The sequence below is a fragment of the Vanellus vanellus genome (genome assembly GCF_965231255.1).
Source record: "Vanellus vanellus genome assembly, chromosome: 23".
NCBI classification, from domain to species: Eukaryota; Metazoa; Chordata; class Aves; order Charadriiformes; family Charadriidae; genus Vanellus; species Vanellus vanellus.
Genome location: NC_138928.1, coordinates 3465576 through 3483189, shown reverse-complemented (window position 1 = coordinate 3483189; position 17614 = coordinate 3465576). Strand labels below are relative to the sequence as shown.

General features: G+C 56.3%; 1 protein-coding gene across 1 annotated transcript; it reads right to left on the bottom strand.

The window, feature by feature from the left end:
- Window positions 1-5410: 5410 nt before the first annotated feature.
- On the bottom strand, window positions 5411-16699 carry BAK1 (BCL2 antagonist/killer 1). Its single transcript, XM_082494666.1, has 5 exons — window positions 16507-16699; window positions 9114-9249; window positions 8851-8994; window positions 6021-6201; window positions 5411-5824 (listed from the first exon to the last, which is right to left on the bottom strand). Exons 1-5 carry the CDS (start codon window positions 16592-16594, stop codon window positions 5720-5722), a joined length of 654 nt encoding a protein of 217 aa, XP_082350792.1. The 5' UTR covers window positions 16595-16699; the 3' UTR covers window positions 5411-5719.
- Window positions 16700-17614: the final 915 nt, after the last annotated feature.

The following is a 17614-nucleotide window of genomic DNA, read 5'->3' as shown; positions in this document are numbered from 1 at the left end:
TGCTGTAAAGGCGCTATTTGTCAGGGAGGGCAAAGCAAGCTTCTGCAGCAGATTTCTCTGCCTGTCTAGCTCTTCGTGCTAGAGAAGGCCTGGTATCCCTAAATTAATGGGGCAACTGAGACCAAATAGCTTGTGCCAATTTATGCAGGGGAACCTGCGGTGCACCCAGAGCGCCCTGCCGAGGAGTACGGCTTCTGGAAGAAAACCCTCAACACCGCCAGGAAGAGAGTTTGCATTGCATGTACCACTTTTATTTTCACATATATATATTACATCCTTTTAAAACAGAATATTTGCGAAAGAAACAAAGTTTTTCTTCAGGTAAAAGCAACCCACCGTGTTCCACACAGCCCCTTTGCCTGCCAGGAAAGATGCCCTGCACTGGGGAAAGGCTCGGCCCACAGGCAAAGCTCGTTCCCCGTCTCCCTGCTGCTACTGGGACAACCCGGGGTCTTCCTCTCCCCTTGGAAAGAAAAGGTGTTTGCCAGTCCCTCCCCTCCAGAGTCAGTGCAAAGCATTCTTTATTGCTCCATCATATACCCCATCCCCTTTCCTGCAGTGCTGGGAGAGACTGGGGCGTCCTGGAGGGATGGGGACAGGAGGTGGGGAAGGAGCTGTGTGAAACGCCGCGCACATTGATACTGTGAAAAACGCAAGGAAGAACCAGAATGAACAGTGATAGTGTGGTTTCAAGTACACGTGTAAAAAAAAAAAAACCCATCACACAGAGCTTCACAGAAGGTTGCCACCAGTCCTGCCCATGAAGAGACTGGTTGCTCTGGGGAGCACTGGCCCCTGTGGCACCCAGTGTTGGGCAGGGATGGCTCAGGGTTTGGCTCACGGCGTGAGGAACGGCGGGAAGGGAGAGGCGGTTCTGGCGAGCAAACCAATAGCTCAGGCAGATTGCTCCATCCAGAAGGAAAGAGCTGGGAGAGGGGGGCGGTGACGCGTGCTCTAGAATAGGCTCAGGGAACGGGACTCCTCCTGCAGACTCGCACCCGTTGTAACCTTCTGAATGAAGCTCCTCTGCCCGCCCTCCTGAACACACACGCTTCTGCTCGAACGTAGAGTTTTCTGTCCAGACAACTCCCTGTGCTACATCCCCTTAACACCCCTTGCGCAAAGAAATCCTCACCAAAAGGAACCGCTCTTTCCTCTCTGCACCCCGTGATGTGTCGGGAGCCAGCAGAGAGGCACAAGGGACCACGGTGCAGAGCTGGTGGCTGCCATCAGCCCTCGCTTGCACCCACATACAGTTCCTCCAGCCCCGGGGACCGGCACCACCGCCTGCACCCCTCTTTGCCGCTCCTGGGGTGCACCTCAGCCTTCACTGAGCACCGTGATGCTGAGCCCACCCCATCCATTGATCTTGGGGCTGGGTGGAGAAGGGAACGGCACAAGCCTGTCTTTGGTTCCTCTACCCACCCAGCACAGGGGTGGGCAGCCCATACTGGTACCAGCTAAGCTGTGAGCATCGGAGCGAGCCGGTCGTTCCTCGGACGCAGCCCCAGCTCAGGTCTCTGACGCCAGAAGAACGGCGTGCTCGCTCAGCAGCTCTTCCCCAAACCCTGCCGGGATTTCGGTGGCCTTGCTTGGAGTGGGGGTGAGATTTTTATTTTTTTTTTTTTTTTCCTTCCAACCCAAACGTGAACAATCCTCTCCTTGTGAACAGCCATGGCAGAGCCTTCTCCTCGCTTTTTGCCTTCATTTCCCAGTTGAGGGCTCCCCACCTCTGTTTCCCTCGCTCACCGGGGCAGAAGCCCAGGCCCAAGCTGTCGTGCCCGGTAGCACGGCGGTGGTTAGGAAGGCAGCGGCAGGGAGAGCCTGCGGCGCAGTGCATCGGACGGGCTTGCTTTCGTACGAGCTACAGTACGTGACTGGGTTGGTGGTTAAACAAAGTTCACACTGGTTAAAGAACTGTTGTAGTTGCTCAGGGCTTTATCCCCGCGGGATAAAGTGGCTGACTGAGCTCTGTAGGGAAAGTTTGGGGTTATTCTAAGAATGTAGTTTTATCTACCGCACTTCTACAGCAGAGACGTACTTTTTTTTTGTAAAAAAAACAAAACAAAACAAACCCCAAAAGAAATGGCTCCTGGCAGTGCCAGTCCCAGAGCAAAAGCCTTCAGCATATAGTCAAGGTGGCCCGTGGTACCGTGTCCAGGCCCCCTGCCCAAACTCCGCCCAGTGGGGCTTCGAGGTAGATACTGCTGCGGCTCTCCAGAGAGCATCAGCTTCTGGGGAGGGCCACACCAACTCTTCTTGGTCTGCTTCGAGCCCAGCAATCCAGCCCTGCTGTCGCCCGTTCCTGCCCCTACAGAGCACTCGCGCTTTCCCCCACAGCAGTCCAGTACAAACCAGTGATGCCCACCTCTGCTACGGGGCAGAGTGCGGTGTGTGCCTGCAGCTCTGGGTGTGCAGACCACGGCTGATGGGTACGGGGGTCACCTGGGCGAAGAGGGGGGACTTGGAACAGGGGGGTTTCCCTTCCGAGGGTGCTCAGCCCCTCTCTGCCCTCGGAGCCAGCACCCAGCAGCCGTGCCTGCAATGCTGTTGCCATCCAGTGACAGGACACAGTACTACAGACCAGTCACCCATTCACCCTCCCAGTTCAAGCTTTTTTCCACTTAGTAAGCGGTGTCAGGAAGGGCAGGAGAGGCGAGAGCAGAGTGAGACCGTATGCTGATACCCTGAGACGACCCTTCCCGCAAATCCCCTGAGAAAACGGATAAAATGGAAACTTTCATTTGCTACAGCACCTATTTTAAAAGTTCCCTTCTCTGTCCTGGTGCCACAGACTTTACTAAGGCTTGATCATCTACCGTAAAGCTGAAAAATGTTCCTTAGTTAAAGTCTGTTGGCCTTACAGCTGAATTTGGTTTGCAAGGTGAAACACCTTGTCTGGGAGATGGGAATAAATTACAAGCAGCATGGCTTTTTGTACAAGGAAAAGTTCTCTAATGGGTTAGAGTTCTCGGAGTGTGTGGGTGAAGTAGTGAATAAAAACTGATGTACTGTTTTTTTTTTTCCAAGGCCCTCTGAAAAAGTCCTGCTGGAGACACAACCAAACAACAAACCTAGAGGACAGTGACATGTCAATTACGTGGCTGATGAAGAGAAAAGGAAAATAACAATTAGTAGTTCATTTTCGTCGTGGCAAAAAGGCTCCATCTGGTGGTGCTTTCACCCAGAAAAGAAGGTAAGGTGTGGGGCTGGGAAACCGCGGATGACACTAAGTTGGTTAGACTGGCTCACATCAGAGAAGAGTCCTGAGATCTCACGGGCTGCTCAGGATGAGTGAGCAGGTGGCACGACGGTAAATGAAGCTGTGTGTGGATAAACGCAAAGAAATACACCGGTACGGGGGCAAAGCAGCTCGGGTGGACATTCAGCTGCTCAAAGAGTCTGCACGGCTGCAACACCTGAGCATGGACCATCCACTGCAGATTTGTGCTCCTCAGCACAGATAAACCTAATAAAGCAACCAAACCAGAGATATATAGCAGAGGAATATTACAGCAAATATTTTAATGCCTTTCTATTAAGCACAGTCCAGGGCACTCCACCAGGGAAAGGGAAACCGCAGAAACAGTCAGGGTCAAAATGATAAGCACAGAAAGACCCTGCTATGGAAACAGGCTGAAAGGTTTGCTATTCTTGTGTAAAAAAGAGGCAGGAACAGGAGGGATGTGAGTGTTATAAAATTACGGCTGGTCCTGCGAAGCCTCTGCAGCTGCGAGGAGAGAGGGTGTACGGTGTCCCGTCCCTGTGCTGGGACAGCACCCGCAGCACCAGGCTTAAACTGCAGCAAGGGACAGGCGTGGAGGAGAAAACCTATCTGAAGGTGAAGATTAAGGTAGGAATCAGCGATGTGGGGGGGCAATACTGGAGGGTTTTAAAAACAGGTTAGACAGATGTCTGCCAGGAACGCCTTTGTTACCAGGGGGGAGATGAGTTGCTCTCAAGACCTCACTGACCCTCCTCGGGCTCTGCCGGTGGCCGCTGCAGCGGGTGACAGCAGGCAGGGCTGTGGGCGAGCTGGGCTCTGTCCTGCTTTGGCAATCCCCGTCCCACCGAGATGAGTCGGAGCACTGTCACTTGTCACCCAGCCTGTTTGGCAGTAGCAATACCAGGCGAGTTCCCTGCTCCAGCCCCAGAGGGCTCAGCCTCACTAGGGCTGCGATTTTGCTCTTCCCGTTGTCCCAGGCTCCAGCCCAGAAGGGCTCTGCGTTAGGAGAGGAGCCCAGACACAGGACCGCTGCACGCTTTCTACCTCCGAGGTCCCACTGGCTCTGTCTCCCACCTGGCTGACCTGAGATGGAAGATGCTGGAAGGGGGTTAGTTTGGCTCAGACAGGGCCAGTCACAGTTTCAAGCCTTACAGAGTCACCTGGAGTAAAAAGCTAAACCACGCAGTCCACGCTGGGACTCTCCCCCCATTTTGCAAAAGTCAGAAAGATTTGGGATGGATGAGTGCAGCCTGGTTCCTGCCCGCCCTCCCTCCCTTCCCCAAAAATCACGCTCAAGCATTACTCATGAACGGAACAAGGTCAAGTCACTTCCCAAAACCACCGTGCCCGGAGGGGGCTGGGCTCTGCTCTCCGGGCACCTATGAAACACTGCAGCCCTGTGCTCAACCAGGACATGCCTGCGCCATCCCGCCCGGCCGGGCTCAGCGGGGCACAGAGCTGATGCAGGGATGGGATGCATCTCCAGTGCCTCCCACTGAGAGCAAGGGAGACCAACTGGTCCCGCCTGGGCTGCTCGTTTGCCAGCATCCCAGTCTACTGAATGGAAGCCCCCAGCAGGACCCGAGGGAGGGCAGGTGGGTGGGCTGCCCACAGTGACCATTACTCACCCCACAGCTTTTTAGTGTTTGGAAACCCGCTGGTGGTCCCTAGCTCCGCTGGCGGGCAGCCTTTGGGCTCCCGGGGGGGGAGGGGTGGGAGGCTGTACCCCAGCACCCGCATCGGCCGCGGCACAGCGGCAGCTGTCCGCGTCGAGGCTGCGGCAGGGCAAGGCTGCCTGCCAGCGCTGCTGGCTCCTGCCAGTGACCCCCAGATGACGGGTTGTCAGCGTGTTTCTTTAAAAAGGGGTAGGGATGCTTGTTAAAAGGAAGGAGAAGGCTCAATTACTCAGCTTGGGAACAGAGGGAAGGTGAAAGTGAGCCCCACGCGGGCTTTCTACTGCTGGTTGCCCCTCCGGTGACTTAGACAGTTGCAGCGACCAAGGCTGCGGTCCCTCGACACGCACAGGGATGGTTTGGACTACAGCCATTAGCAAAGAGGGAGCTCTGCACCCACCCCGAGGACTGGACAAGACCAGCACACGCACATACACACACACACACGCACACAGAGGCATTATTACAATGACACACTGGTTCCTCCGGACTCCAGAGGAGCCTGTTCTCCCGCCTCGCTGCTGCGTGCCAGGACTGTCACAGCAGTGTTCTGTCCTCGGCAGCTAAGCGAGGCATAAAACAGACAACAAAGTCGAACCTTCCCCCCACCCCCACCCCCCCAACTGCTTCTCTCCATAGCTCCTGGTGGTGTCTCCATAGACGGCAGAGACCCCGGGCCCTGCGCGGGAGGGTCACAGGTCCAAGCTGCTCTCTCTCTCAGAGGTTCCTTGGATCCCCCCTCTCTTGGGAGATGTCAATGCAGAGCAGAGATCTGAGAGCGAGCTTGGCCGGACCCCCCCAGCCTCTGCCCCCGCATCAATCAGGGCCTGAAGAAGCGTCGTACCACTAAATGCCCCACCATGACCAGGGTCACCACCACCAGCATGTACTTCATGTAAACATTGTCCAGCTCGAGCGCAGCCACCTAACGGGAAACAGAGAATAACCAGAGTGTGTTAGATCTGCCTGGGCCGGCTCGCTGCTCTGCCTGCGCCCGGGTCACCCCACCAGCCGCAGCAGTGCCATAGTCCCCAGGGCTGCACCTTCCACCGGCCGGAGCACGTCTGCCTCCCCTCGCCCCCGAATCCCCCCGGGACAGCCCCGCGCTCCCGCCGGCTCACCCATCCTCCCTGCTGGGCGATCCACTGGGCGATGCGGTTCCGGAGCATGAACTCGGTGACGTAGCGAGCGATGCGGCAGAGGAAACCCGGTATGCCGTGCTGGTAGACGTGGATGGCCATGCGGTAGCCAAAGCCCAGCAGCGCAATCACCCGGCCCCAATTAATGCCGCTCTCGAACAAGCTGAAACGAAGCCGATGGGTCGGGTTAAATCACTGCCGTGCCTGGCTCCGGCCTCCCTGGTCTCTGCATCCGGGGCCGCGGGCTCTGGAGCAGCGCCGGTTGCAGAGCGGGGCTGGGGATGCCGCACTAGGCCTCGAGGCGCATCGCAGCCACGCAGACAATGTAGTCGCTTCGTGGCCAAGCGACCCGTGGCCTCTGTTGGAAAGCACACCGGGAGGTGCTTTCGGAGCACGACAAACACGGTCTCGGTCACAGCAGCTGTTGGCCTCAGCCAGGGGGGTGAGGGACGTCCAAGGGAAAAGGAAATTGCCGAATCCTCTCCACACAGCTACAGGCTCTGAATCGCTAGAGTGGAAGCTTTGGGATGGAATTGCAAAATGGTTTGGGTTGGAAGGGACCTTAAAGATCATCTAGTCTGACCCCCCCTGCCCTGGGCAGGGACACCTCCCGCCAGCCCGGGTTGCTCCAAGCCCCGTCCAACCTGGTGTGGTGGTTGTTGACCTGCCACCTTCCTGCCCGGCCTGCCTTTCCCTCAGGTCTCCCCCCAGGCGCAGGACAGGCTGGCTGCCTGGAGGGCCTGCGCTCTCATGGGCACGGTTATTGAACCAGGTAAGCTGGAGCTGGTGGTGGTTGAAGCCGTCAGGCTGCAGCAAGCCCTACAGGTGCCAGCAGGAACTACCACCCACCTCTCCCAAAGCATCCCTCGCCTGTGCCTGGAGGTCGGGAAGTTTAAATCTAAGGACAAAGCATGTTAGAACAGGATTTTCCCTTTTCCTGCATAGACAAACCCCTCCAAGACCAAAACTCGATCTACTCTTGCCTTGGACTGATACTCCCAACGGTGGGGGGGGAAGGGGGGGGCTCCAAAATGGGCCCAGTCAACGCCTACTGCCCCGATGCAGGTTTTGGTTGCTGCGGGCACAAACTGCATCACTGTCTGCAGGTTTGGCACTGATTTCTCTAGACCAGTTTTTGAAGTTGGGTTTTTTTTTTTCTTGGTTTCCAGCAAGGCAAGCGAGAAGGAAAAAAAGGAAAAAGATAAAAAGAATAGACTCAGACCCTGTGTTTTAATCTTGTGACCTGTTTTTAGACTGGATGTTAGGAAGAATTTCTTTACTGAAAGGGTCATCAGGCATTGGGATGCGTTACCCAGGGCAGTGGTGCAGTCCCCATCCCTGGAGGTATTTAAGCATCGCGTAGATATAGAATCATAGAATGGTTTTGGTTGGAAAGGACCTTGAAGATCATCGAGTTCCATAGGCAGGGACACCTCCCACCAGCCCAGGTTGCCCAAGGCCACATCCAGCCTGGCCTTGAACACCTCCAGGGATGGGGCCTCAACAACAATATAGTGCTCGGGGACGTGGGTTAGTGGTGGGCTTGTCAGTGTTAGGTTGATGATTGGAGTAGATGATCTTACGGGTCTTTTCCAACCTAGGAGATTCTGTGATTCTGTTCTTGGCGGTCCCTGTCTGCAGAGCCGAAGGGAACCGTCTTCTCTGCAGAACCTTGGCGTGGAGCTGCCACCATGCCCGTCGCAGAGGGAGAGGGAAGTTAGAGCCCAGGAAGGGACAACAGAGAAACAGGTAGCACAAAGAGAGAGACAGAGGTTAATTTACCTGTTTGCGGTGCGTTAACCGCCTCAGGCTGGCAAAGCGGTGAAAACAGCGCAGCAGTGGCTTCCCGAGGAGAGGGGAGCAGGAAGAGGACAGAAGAAGAGGCAGTTAGACAACAAACACCGAGCGGAGGGTGCACAGGGACGGGGCTGTGCTGGAGCCAGGCACGGTCGGAGTATCAATGGGAGCCTGGGACTTGGGAACCCAGACACCCCGGGCGTCTCTTCTGGCGCTGCCAGAAGTCTTCTGCATGACCCTGGGCACACCATGTAACGTGCCTAGTGTCTTGGTTTCCCTACAGACAGAGAGGGGTGGGGACTGAACCCCTTGACGGCCACCTCGATCCAAGCCTGTACCTCAGGCAGTCAGGGCAGTAAGTTGGCCACGTGTTTGCCTTCACTCTTCACCCTGTTGCTGCGCTTGGAGTTGGGTGTGCAGTGCCTGCGCGGGTCTGTGGAGCATCCCCCATCCTGAGTCAGTCCGATCCTGTTCCACGTGGACCGCGCCAAGGGCAGCGAGCGCTTGCCCGGCCCCGCAGCTGCATGTGCTGTGTGCCTCTGACACCCTCACTCATCGGGGCTTCCCAGCTCTCAAGCGAGCAGCAGCGGGACCAGCAGCAGGTCTGCCTTGGTCCAGGGCTGGTCATAGCCCTGGAGAGGAGCTGGGACATTCGCTTGGCTACTGATGCACGGGCCACCCTTCCCAAGCACGTCCCCCAAAGTTTCTGCCCTGGGCCAGCTTGTGTGAGGACCGCGAGATGATTGTCAGGTGAAGACTGTGCAGACAGCGTGCAAGAGGAAGAGCAGACAGGCAGAAAATACAGGAACCATCACGGTGAGCTTGTTGGGAGCTCAACCCAGGGACGGTGGGTGAAGGTTGGACGTCTGTGTGCTGGGGCAGAGCCGGGCAGGCAGCGGCGCCGGGGTCGGGGCAAGGGTTTAACTGGCTGCATTGCACCCCGTTTGACCTCTCCTTCCCCGATCTTCTCCAGGAGAAGGCATCCAGCCCACGCCGAGGGAGCCGGTGTTCTTACCTGGAGGCTATTCTGGTGAAGTGCTCATAGGCGTTCTCCTTGGTGGGCTGCAAGGATTTCAGCATGTTGCGAAACTCTGCGTCGTACCGCTCGTTAATGTCATCACCGATGATGGCCAGGCGCCTTCCCACCTGGCTCCCAGTGCTGCTGGGAGGGAAGACGGCGTTACGGACAGGTCAGCAGGACGGAGGGGTGGGTCTGTAACGGAGGCTGGCTCGGGATGGGGTCGAGGGACGTGCATACAGTTGGTATCAGAGTTTTACCTGCCCAGCTCCTCCTCGATCTCCACGATCTCTGGGTCCATGGGCACCTCCTCCCCTCTCTCCTCTCTCTCCTGTTGGTAGCGGTAGAAGGCATAGCTCCGAAACACCACTTCTGTCTCCTCCACCACCTGGTCTTCTAAGAGAGACAAGAGGAAGAAAAGTCAAGGGAGCAGCTCGTCTCCCCTCTTTCCCAAGTTGGAAAGAGACCATTCCTTCTTTTTCAGCCTAAATTTGTGCTGTTTGTGTCAACACCGGCCTTTTACAGTAAAACAAAAAGAATCCAACAAAAATTAGTTCTGAGGAAACTAATTTTGAAGCCAGTCTTTGTTCTTAGGGGCACAGGCCCACCTTTTGAATCTGTTTTTGGCAAGAGACAGCTCCGGGACTGTCACAACACAAACCAGATGTTCAAGCGCTTGCGCTTGGCAGCTCTCCCCGCGCCGCAGCCCCTCTCGGTAAGGGCATTGCTCAGCACAAACAAGTTCAGGAATCTCAGATCCAAAACCAAACTGGAGGCAAAGCTCCGTCTAGCTGCTGCCCGTCGACCCTCAGCCAACAACCCCGTTTTTCAGTGGCGCGGACAATCGTGTCCTTGCACGGCGTCAGCAATGACGCGGCGAGCAAAAGTTAGATCGGTCGTTTGAGTATAATTCCTCGCCGATTCCGTCGCACATCACCGGTCTCCCGTCTGCCCACCGGCCCGGCAGCGGCGATGCCAGGGTTGGATTCGCAACTCCTGCACGGGCTGCTGGCAGCAACAGAAAGGAGAAGAGCTTTTGAATAACTCATAAACCCTAACCCAGATTGGTGACTCCCCATCCTGCGCTTGAAAGCAGATAAACGCCCAGGTGAGAAGTTCAAACCGACCGCCTGCTCCAGCACCCCCGTTGCCACCGGGCGAGGGGAGGCACCCAACCCCCCCCGCTTTGCTGACAAATACCCGTGGAGGCAATAAGCCCGTTGCACGGGGAGCGGGAGGCTGTTGTGGGGGGGGAGGTTTTGGGTGCCACAGCTTCCTTCCTTCCCCCGCTCTCGTAAACAAGCAGGGCTCGGCACGGCAGGTATTCAGGGTTCGGCAGGGGAACGCGGCCGTGCAGTAACGTCACCCGGCCCCGACAGCGCGCGAAAACCGACCGGGCTCCGTGCGGGCGGGAAGCGAGTCAGAAACAGCCGCCGTCGATAAGCGCCTGCCTGTCTGCCACCGGCTCAGCTCGAGACCCCCACAGCACATCCCCTGTCCCCACGCTGCGCGGGGAAGAGCAAGGGTCTGGCCGTGGCCGGGACCTGCCCCCTCGGGAGCAGGGAGCCCCCGGCAAGGCGTTTCAGTCCCGTCGGTGCCATGGTGACCGATACCTTATCACACGCATTACATTGGTCCTGGGGAAAGTACCCGGTCTGTCACGGGATGTCTCTGATTAGAGCTCGGTTTCAGCTGGCTCGAGAAGCAATCCAGGCTGGAGCACCCGTTCCCAAACAGCCCAGCGGAGCCCTCCCCGCTGCCCCTGAGATCCTGCTAACGCAGTTCTGCCCGGTTTCTTTTCCAAGATGCAAAATCTGTAGAGGACAGAAACTCCCACCTGGAGTACTGCCTCCAGCTCCGGGGTCCCCAGCATAAGAAGGACATGGACCTGCTGGAGCCTGTCCAGAGGAGAGCCACGGGGATGATCTGAGGGCTGGAGCACCTCTCCTATGAGGAGAGGCTGAAAGAGTTGGGGCTGTTCAGCCTGGAGAAGAGAAGGCTCCGGGGAGATCTTAGTGCGGCCCTCCAGTACCCAAAGGGGACCTACAGGAGAGCCGGGGAAGGACTTCTTACTCGGGCACGTAGCGATAGGATGAGGGGGAATGGCTTTAAACTGGAAGAGGGCAGGTTCAAATCAAACATTAGGAAGAAGTTTTTCACTGTGCGGGTGGTGAGCCCCTGGCGCAGGGTGCCCCGAGAAGCTGTGGCTGCCCCATCCCTGGAGGTGCTCAAGGCCGGGTTGGACGGGGCTGGGAGCAACCTGGGCTGGGGGGAGGTGTCCCTGCCCGGGGCAGGGGGTTGGAACTCTTCAAGGTCCTTTCCAACATAAACCATTCTATGATTCCATGATTCTATGGTACGGACGGATCAGAGCGCTGCTGCTTTGACAGCGTGTCACCGGTCAGGGTGGGCATTCACAGAGGTTAAGTGAGGCGCAAAGCCCAGGTCAATGAGCCACCTGGGGGGATGTCAGAAGCACAGGACCCTGCGGACCTGTGGCTTTAGGTGACCATCCTGCAAGGCGCGCTGCTGACCAGCGGCAGGTCGGCACGTCTGCGCCACCAACGCCGTCTAGCAGTGGTGCAGCACACTGTAGCCAACCCCGCTAAAACCCTTTCCCAGTTTATCCCAGTATATCCACCTGCCAGCACAGCCAATGCTATTCTCCAGCCACTGGAAATTGCGTTTCCAATGCGGAGACGCTCCTGCCCGAGCAATATCCCAGGGCTGGGACGTGAGGACCTGGCCTGGTGGACACAGCTGTCCTGGCAACACTGCTCCACAAAACCCCGTATCCAGGTCTCCAAAACATGCTACGCTGCTCCTCACAGAGTTTTTCTGGATGGTCACATCCGTGTGGCCCACGTGGGGCTCTGGGGAGATGGGCCCAGTGCCGGATGGGGTGCGGGGCAGGGAGAGGACCTGTCGTGAGGAGACTCAGGTTACGTGGAGTTCGGGTTGGGTAAATAAAGGTGAAGGGAAATGACAAGCCCTGGTTGCTGTGTTTTCAGGGGATTGTTTTTTCTTTTGCAGGAAGGGGTTTATTTGGCGGTAAACAAATCCCATCTCCCGGAGGAGCCAGGGGAGCCCGTGACCGCTCCGCCGAGAGCCCAAAAACGAAACCGACTGACTCACAGTTTCAGTGAGAGGCCGCGTAAACACTGCGAGAACAAAAGAGGAAATAAGTGTACCAAAAAATTCCCTGCTTTTAATTACCCCAGGCGCTATTTTTAGTAACACAAGGACAGGAGAACAGTGCAAACTCACTGGAACCATCTCCAGGCTCTCCCAGTCAAAGGAAGAGGATCTGGATCAAGATTTGCCTTGTGGACTCCCAGTACCAGCAGCGGAGAGGGGGGAGAGTGGTTTGGAGCTCCTCTGGGACCTTTGGGCTCCGTGTGGGATTGTCGGGGCCGTGTTAAGGGGCTGTGAACCCCCCCACTGCAAGGGAGGACCTGCTTCACGGAGCAGCAACCCTGTCATCCTCGGTCCCCTGCTCACCCTCAGCATCTACACTGGACCTACCCCAACAACAGCCTCTTGCCTGGATCCACCCCGTAGGCAACGTTGACCGGACCCCAGCCAGTCTCAAACATGCCACATCTGCATTTCGGTGCAAGGGCCTTAACTTCTCACTGTTCCCATCTCCCGGAGAGCGGCTGTGCCACGGTTAAAAACTGGCAGGTCTCACCAAAGTTATCCGTTAGACCTTGTTACAACTCAGTAGCCCTACTCCAGACTGCGACAGTGACAGACGCAACCTGGCAGCATCCCTTTCGGGCTCCGGAGACAGGCAGTAAGTGCACTGAGAGGTGCATCTGTTTGCACAGAGGGAGATACCCAGCCTGGAAACAGCAACAGGCTCCAAAGAGAGCAGACAGCTCCGGGGAACCAAGAACGCTCTCTGGGGATTTCTGCCTCGAGGGGAAGCTCAGCTCCACCTCGCGGCAGTTGCAATTCAAGCGTGGGATGAGCAGTAGCTGCGTTAATGGATTTGGGTTGGCTTCCACCGGGTAAGGCAGCCCCTCATCAAACCTATCACCTGCCAATAGCGATGCCACCCAGGATCAAAGGCGGATCAGCCTGACACCGCATCCTGCTGCCATCATCCCGCACAGCTGGCACCCCAGAGCGGAGCTTCTAGACAGGGAAACGGAAAACTCCCGGCCCACCCAAAAGAGGAGCAATATTCTCAACCAGCCTCCCTGCGGAGCCAACGGGCAAACGCCCTCGGTTTTAAGACAGAAATTCATCTGTCAATAAGGGAGATTCTCTGCTCCAGATTCTGGACTGGACTCAAGAAACCTGCTTTAATCCTTATGTTCAGTGGTGTCCCACCAACACACCCAGAGCTACGGGCTCGCAGCGGGGCTGGGGGCTGCAGCAAGGTTTCGCTCTGGCACTTTGCTGCCCGAGCTGAGACCTGTCCCATAGCTACCGACCCGCAAAGGGAGGCTGGGAGAGCGCCCGCGGGATGCCTGAGGTGGGTGGGCATCTCAGCTCTGGCAACGCATCTCCCTCTGCCCCATCAAGTTTCTCATTGAAGATTTTTTGGGGCATCCTTTACAGGCAGGAACAAAGGAGTCATAAGGCAATTCCGTAGCAGTTATTTCCCAGCACAGCCATCGGAAGGATGACTTTTTTTTTTTCTTTTAAAAAGAGAAACCACATACTGATGGGAGATGCAGTTCAATGGGAAGTCCAATACTCTGTGTCTGTGCTGGAGATAGGAACTGCATGGGAACCAGACAAGAGAAAAAGTATGTTTAAATGCTTTTGGTTGCTCTACAGCAGTACGAGAACCCAGGCTTAAACAGGCAGCTCACATTTTTCCTACTTATTTTGCATGTGGTCTTGGCGATGAAGACACGGCGATGCTCGCAGATGTATGACTACCGTCCTTAAGCGACTATTTATCAGTTCATGACTTGCTTCACGTGCAACGTTAAGTCCAGAGCTAAGACAAACAACCACGGACCAAATCTGACACCTCTCCAGGTACGTTACGTGAGTGTTAAGCACACACACAGACGGGTGGGAGAGCCCGGCAGATCTGAGGAAGAGCAGAGTTGCCAATCTGACACTGCAAACTGGGAGGCGGAGTGGCTGCGCTTCCCAGGCACAGCCCCGGCACCTCGGACATCCTTGCAGAGACTTGCATCCCGCCTCTCTCCGCTTCCCGAGCGGTAATAAGCGGATATAGCCATACGTCACCTTTCTCAACAAAGCGCCTCGGGATTCCAGCTAACGTAGTGCACACGGGAGCGAAGTGTGACCACAGAAATGATATTTTCACCGCGTGGCCTTGCCCCTCTGCAGCGCAGGGGAGCTGAGCTGCTTTCGGCACGGTTCCCCGCGAGCCTGAGGACAGCCACCTCCGTGGCTCGTCCCACGGATCTCAGCCTCGATGGAATTCGCCAAGCCGTTCCCGTGGCTGTGTGCGTGCCCCGGCAGCACGTCTGAACAGAGAGGCACCGCCACCCCCGCGCTGCAGGTGGCAACCGAAGGAGGGCAAGGTTAATTTGCTGAAGTACGAGCCCTGTTCCCTGAGCTCAGCTCAGCGCCCTCGGTGCTGGGCCTCCCAACCCCTTTGCATGGCTATTCATGAACTAAGTTGCTCCTCCTCTTCATCATGTACAGCCAAGAGTATGACGCTCCTGCCTTCATCTACAGTGCCCTAAAAACACCACAAGTGCCAATCGCCACCCAGCCCAGACAGAAAGGGCAGCACCTCCTCCGTGCCCAAAGCAACAGTGGTAGAACAAGGACTCAGAATGACCATAAATCATAGAATGGTTTAGGTTGGAAGGGACCTTGAAGATCATCGAGTCCCAACCCCCTGCCCTGGCCAGGGACACCTCTCGCCAGCCCCAGTTGCTTGATGCTCAAGCAAACCCCAGAGCAGCAGGTAAATCTCTTCACCCCCTACCGCATCCAAGGATAAACAGAGCAAGCGAAGCCTGAAGGAAAACCGGGCTTAATACCTGTGGACAGAAGCCACCTTCTGCCCCGTAATCCCACCGCACGCCTCGGTGGAAGCTGCACGTTTCTGCTTCCACTGGAGTCCATGAGGTTTCTGCCTAAGAGGCGTGCGGAGGTCCCACCTCCAAGCTCCAGACGGACCCCCCTGAGTTTTGGGAAGCAGAGGGATGCCGGTACTGCCGGTAAGTATTTGCAAGCGTACAGGAAGCGCGACTATAAAACGGTGTGGTTAGAGCTCAGGGCCCGATCCTCTCACTGGTTTTCACATCAGCATCTCATTGGCCTCAACAGGAAATCAGCATATGTAAACAACTGCTCTTATTTATTTATTTTCATACCTTGTAGACTTTGGTAAGGGAAGGACAGGGTGTTTTTCCTCCCAATGCATTCGTGCAGGGTCTAGCACAAATGGTACTCCGAGGTGGAGAGGAGGCCAGGCAATACCAGCGTATAAATAACATTATCAGGCCAATAAACCAGCTCTGAGCTGGCGCTCAGCTCCAATACAGAGACAGTTAGGTATAGCTTCTAATCTCCGTTATTGACAGAGCTGCAGTGACTCAGCCTTATTTACAAGTCCACCTGCAAAACAGGTTAAGAAGTCACCCGTGTTTAACAGCTTTCTGTGCAGCGGCATTTTATCATTTTGGGATGAAACGGGAGCTGAGGTTTTTCCCGGGTTCCTTTCGGCCCCGTTCCCAGTTTCACCCATTAGCGTGAAACGCAATTACACAGTCTGCTGGGCTCGGCACACACGAGAAATGGACTGAACCGCTTCTGAATGATTGTGAGCTATAATTTTTCATCGCTGCTATGTCACGGCACCACTGGAGACCTGACTTCATCCAGCGGCCGACGCAGCAAGACTGAAACCAACCGCTTGAGACCAGGCGCTGCTCGCCAAGGCGTGTTTTTCTGTGCGTTTTAAACATCAAACACCTTTCGCTCTCGTGTTCTTGGGGAAGGGAAAGTAAATGACACCAGGCACCAGCCGCGCATCTCGCAGCCAGCCGGGGCGATCTGCCCCCAGCCCCGTGCCCCCCGCTACACCTGCCTGCACGGAGCCGCCGCCGTACCCCAGAGCAGCACCTCCCCGCACGCTGTTTCCTCCATGCCCTTCGAGCCCTCCTTGCTGCCCACCGCGCTCATCCGGTGCCAAGCATCTCCCAAAAGCATTGACCACGTGCCCTCCCAGTTTGATCCAGAATAGCTTTGCGGAACTGATTTGATATCCCGGTCTCCCAAAGGGCCCTGGAGGTGTGAAAAAAACCCCATCTTTTCAAAGAAAACACAACGGGAGAAGAAAGGGAGAAGAAAGGGAGAAGAAAGGGAGAAGAAAGGGAGAAGAAAGGGAGAAGAAAGGGAGAAGAAAGGGAGAAGAAAGGGAGAAGAAAGGGAGAAGAAAGGGAGAAGAAAGGGAGAAGAAAGGGAGAAGAAAGGGAGAAGAAAGGGAGAAGAAAGGGAGAAGAAAGGGAGAAGAAAGGGAGAAGAAAGGGAGAAGAAAGGGAGAAGAAAGGGAGAAGAAAGGGAGAAGAAAGGGAGAAGAAAGGGAGAAGAAAGGGAGAAGAAAGGGAGAAGAAAGGGAGAAGAAAGGGAGAAGAAAGGGAGAAGAAAGGGAGAAGAAAGGGTTGAAAATGCTTCCTGCCCTGAATCTTGTAGCCAGCTTTTTACCCGAGTTGCGCTCCTGTGACAGCCTGCGCCCATTGCTCCCCCGGCGTCCGCGGGCCCTCGGTGGGTCACCATCGTTCCCTGAGGCCATCGCAGAGAGGTGCTCGGGAGTATCAGCTTTACCTGGAACAACAAGAGGCAGTAAGTGACCCAGGTTACGAGCCACCAGCAGGGACACTGGAGCCTCGCAGCTCTCTCACCCACCTCCCAGGTCAGCCTTTGGAACCCCCTTTGGCTGAGCCAAGTGCTGGAGAGGAGCGATGCCACCCGCTTTTATCTCTGCCCGCGACCTGGCTCCTCCCTTCCCCGATTCCCGGCCACACCGAGTCCCTGGGCTAGATTTCTCCTCTCTTCCTGACTCTTCTCAGTAACGTGTTTGCAGAGAGTCATATGCCCGAGGAGGAAAGTCACCCAACTCCCTACCCCACTTCACCACCTCCCTACCCTTACTGGGAACCCACCAGCTCTCCTCCGACCCGCTCAGCGGGTGCTGCGGGATGGGCTCTCGCTCAGCCCAGACAACAGCAGCATCTGCAGTGGCTTCACGCTGGGATGAAGGCAAAATTCACAGCACAGAGGGCTCTACGACTCCCCTGGCTGCACCCGGAGAATGTGGCTGGGAGCGGAGCCGTGGGGTTCCGAAACACTGCCCGAAACACTGCCGCCCCGACGGTTCAGAGCGCAGCAGGAGCAAACCAACCCGCGACCGCACCGAGCTGCCGCGGCTCCCGCGCTCACCTGCAGCGACGGCACCGGTTTCTCCCAGCAAACACCTCCGACTTGTTTTCCACAACTTCTACGAGAGATGAGCTCTCTGTTTTCCTACATCTCCTTCCCCCTGTTCTTTGCGTTTCTTATCCTCAGCTCCTCTCAGAATAAGAACACTAAGTGAGAACCAAACGCAGAGCTCACAGTGCCCCTGAACTCCACAGGTATCCTAAACCCGGAGCTGTGCTTGAGTGCTCGTCGCAGTCCTCACCTCCTTTACCCCTCTGCTCATGGCAGTCCTCAGCTCCTTTACCCCTCTGCTCGTCGCACTGCCCTCACCCCCTGGTTTTTGCAGAGAAGGAAGTGAGGCCACGCAGTTACCGTCAGGGTTAGAGAGAGATCG

Bases quoted from the DNA above. Each gene is read 5' to 3' on its own strand.
- BAK1 (XM_082494666.1), bottom strand. From the start codon at position 16,594: ATGGCCTCAGGGAACGATGGTGACCCACCGAGGGCCCGCGGACGCCGG. The intron at 9,250-16,506 runs GTAAAAAGCTGG...TGTCTCTCTTAG, and splicing joins GTCACAGGAGCGCAACTCGG to AAGACCAGGTGGTGGAGGAG. The intron at 6,202-8,850 runs GTAAGAACACCG...GCTTCGTTTCAG, and splicing joins TTCACCAGAATAGCCTCCAG to CTTGTTCGAGAGCGGCATTA.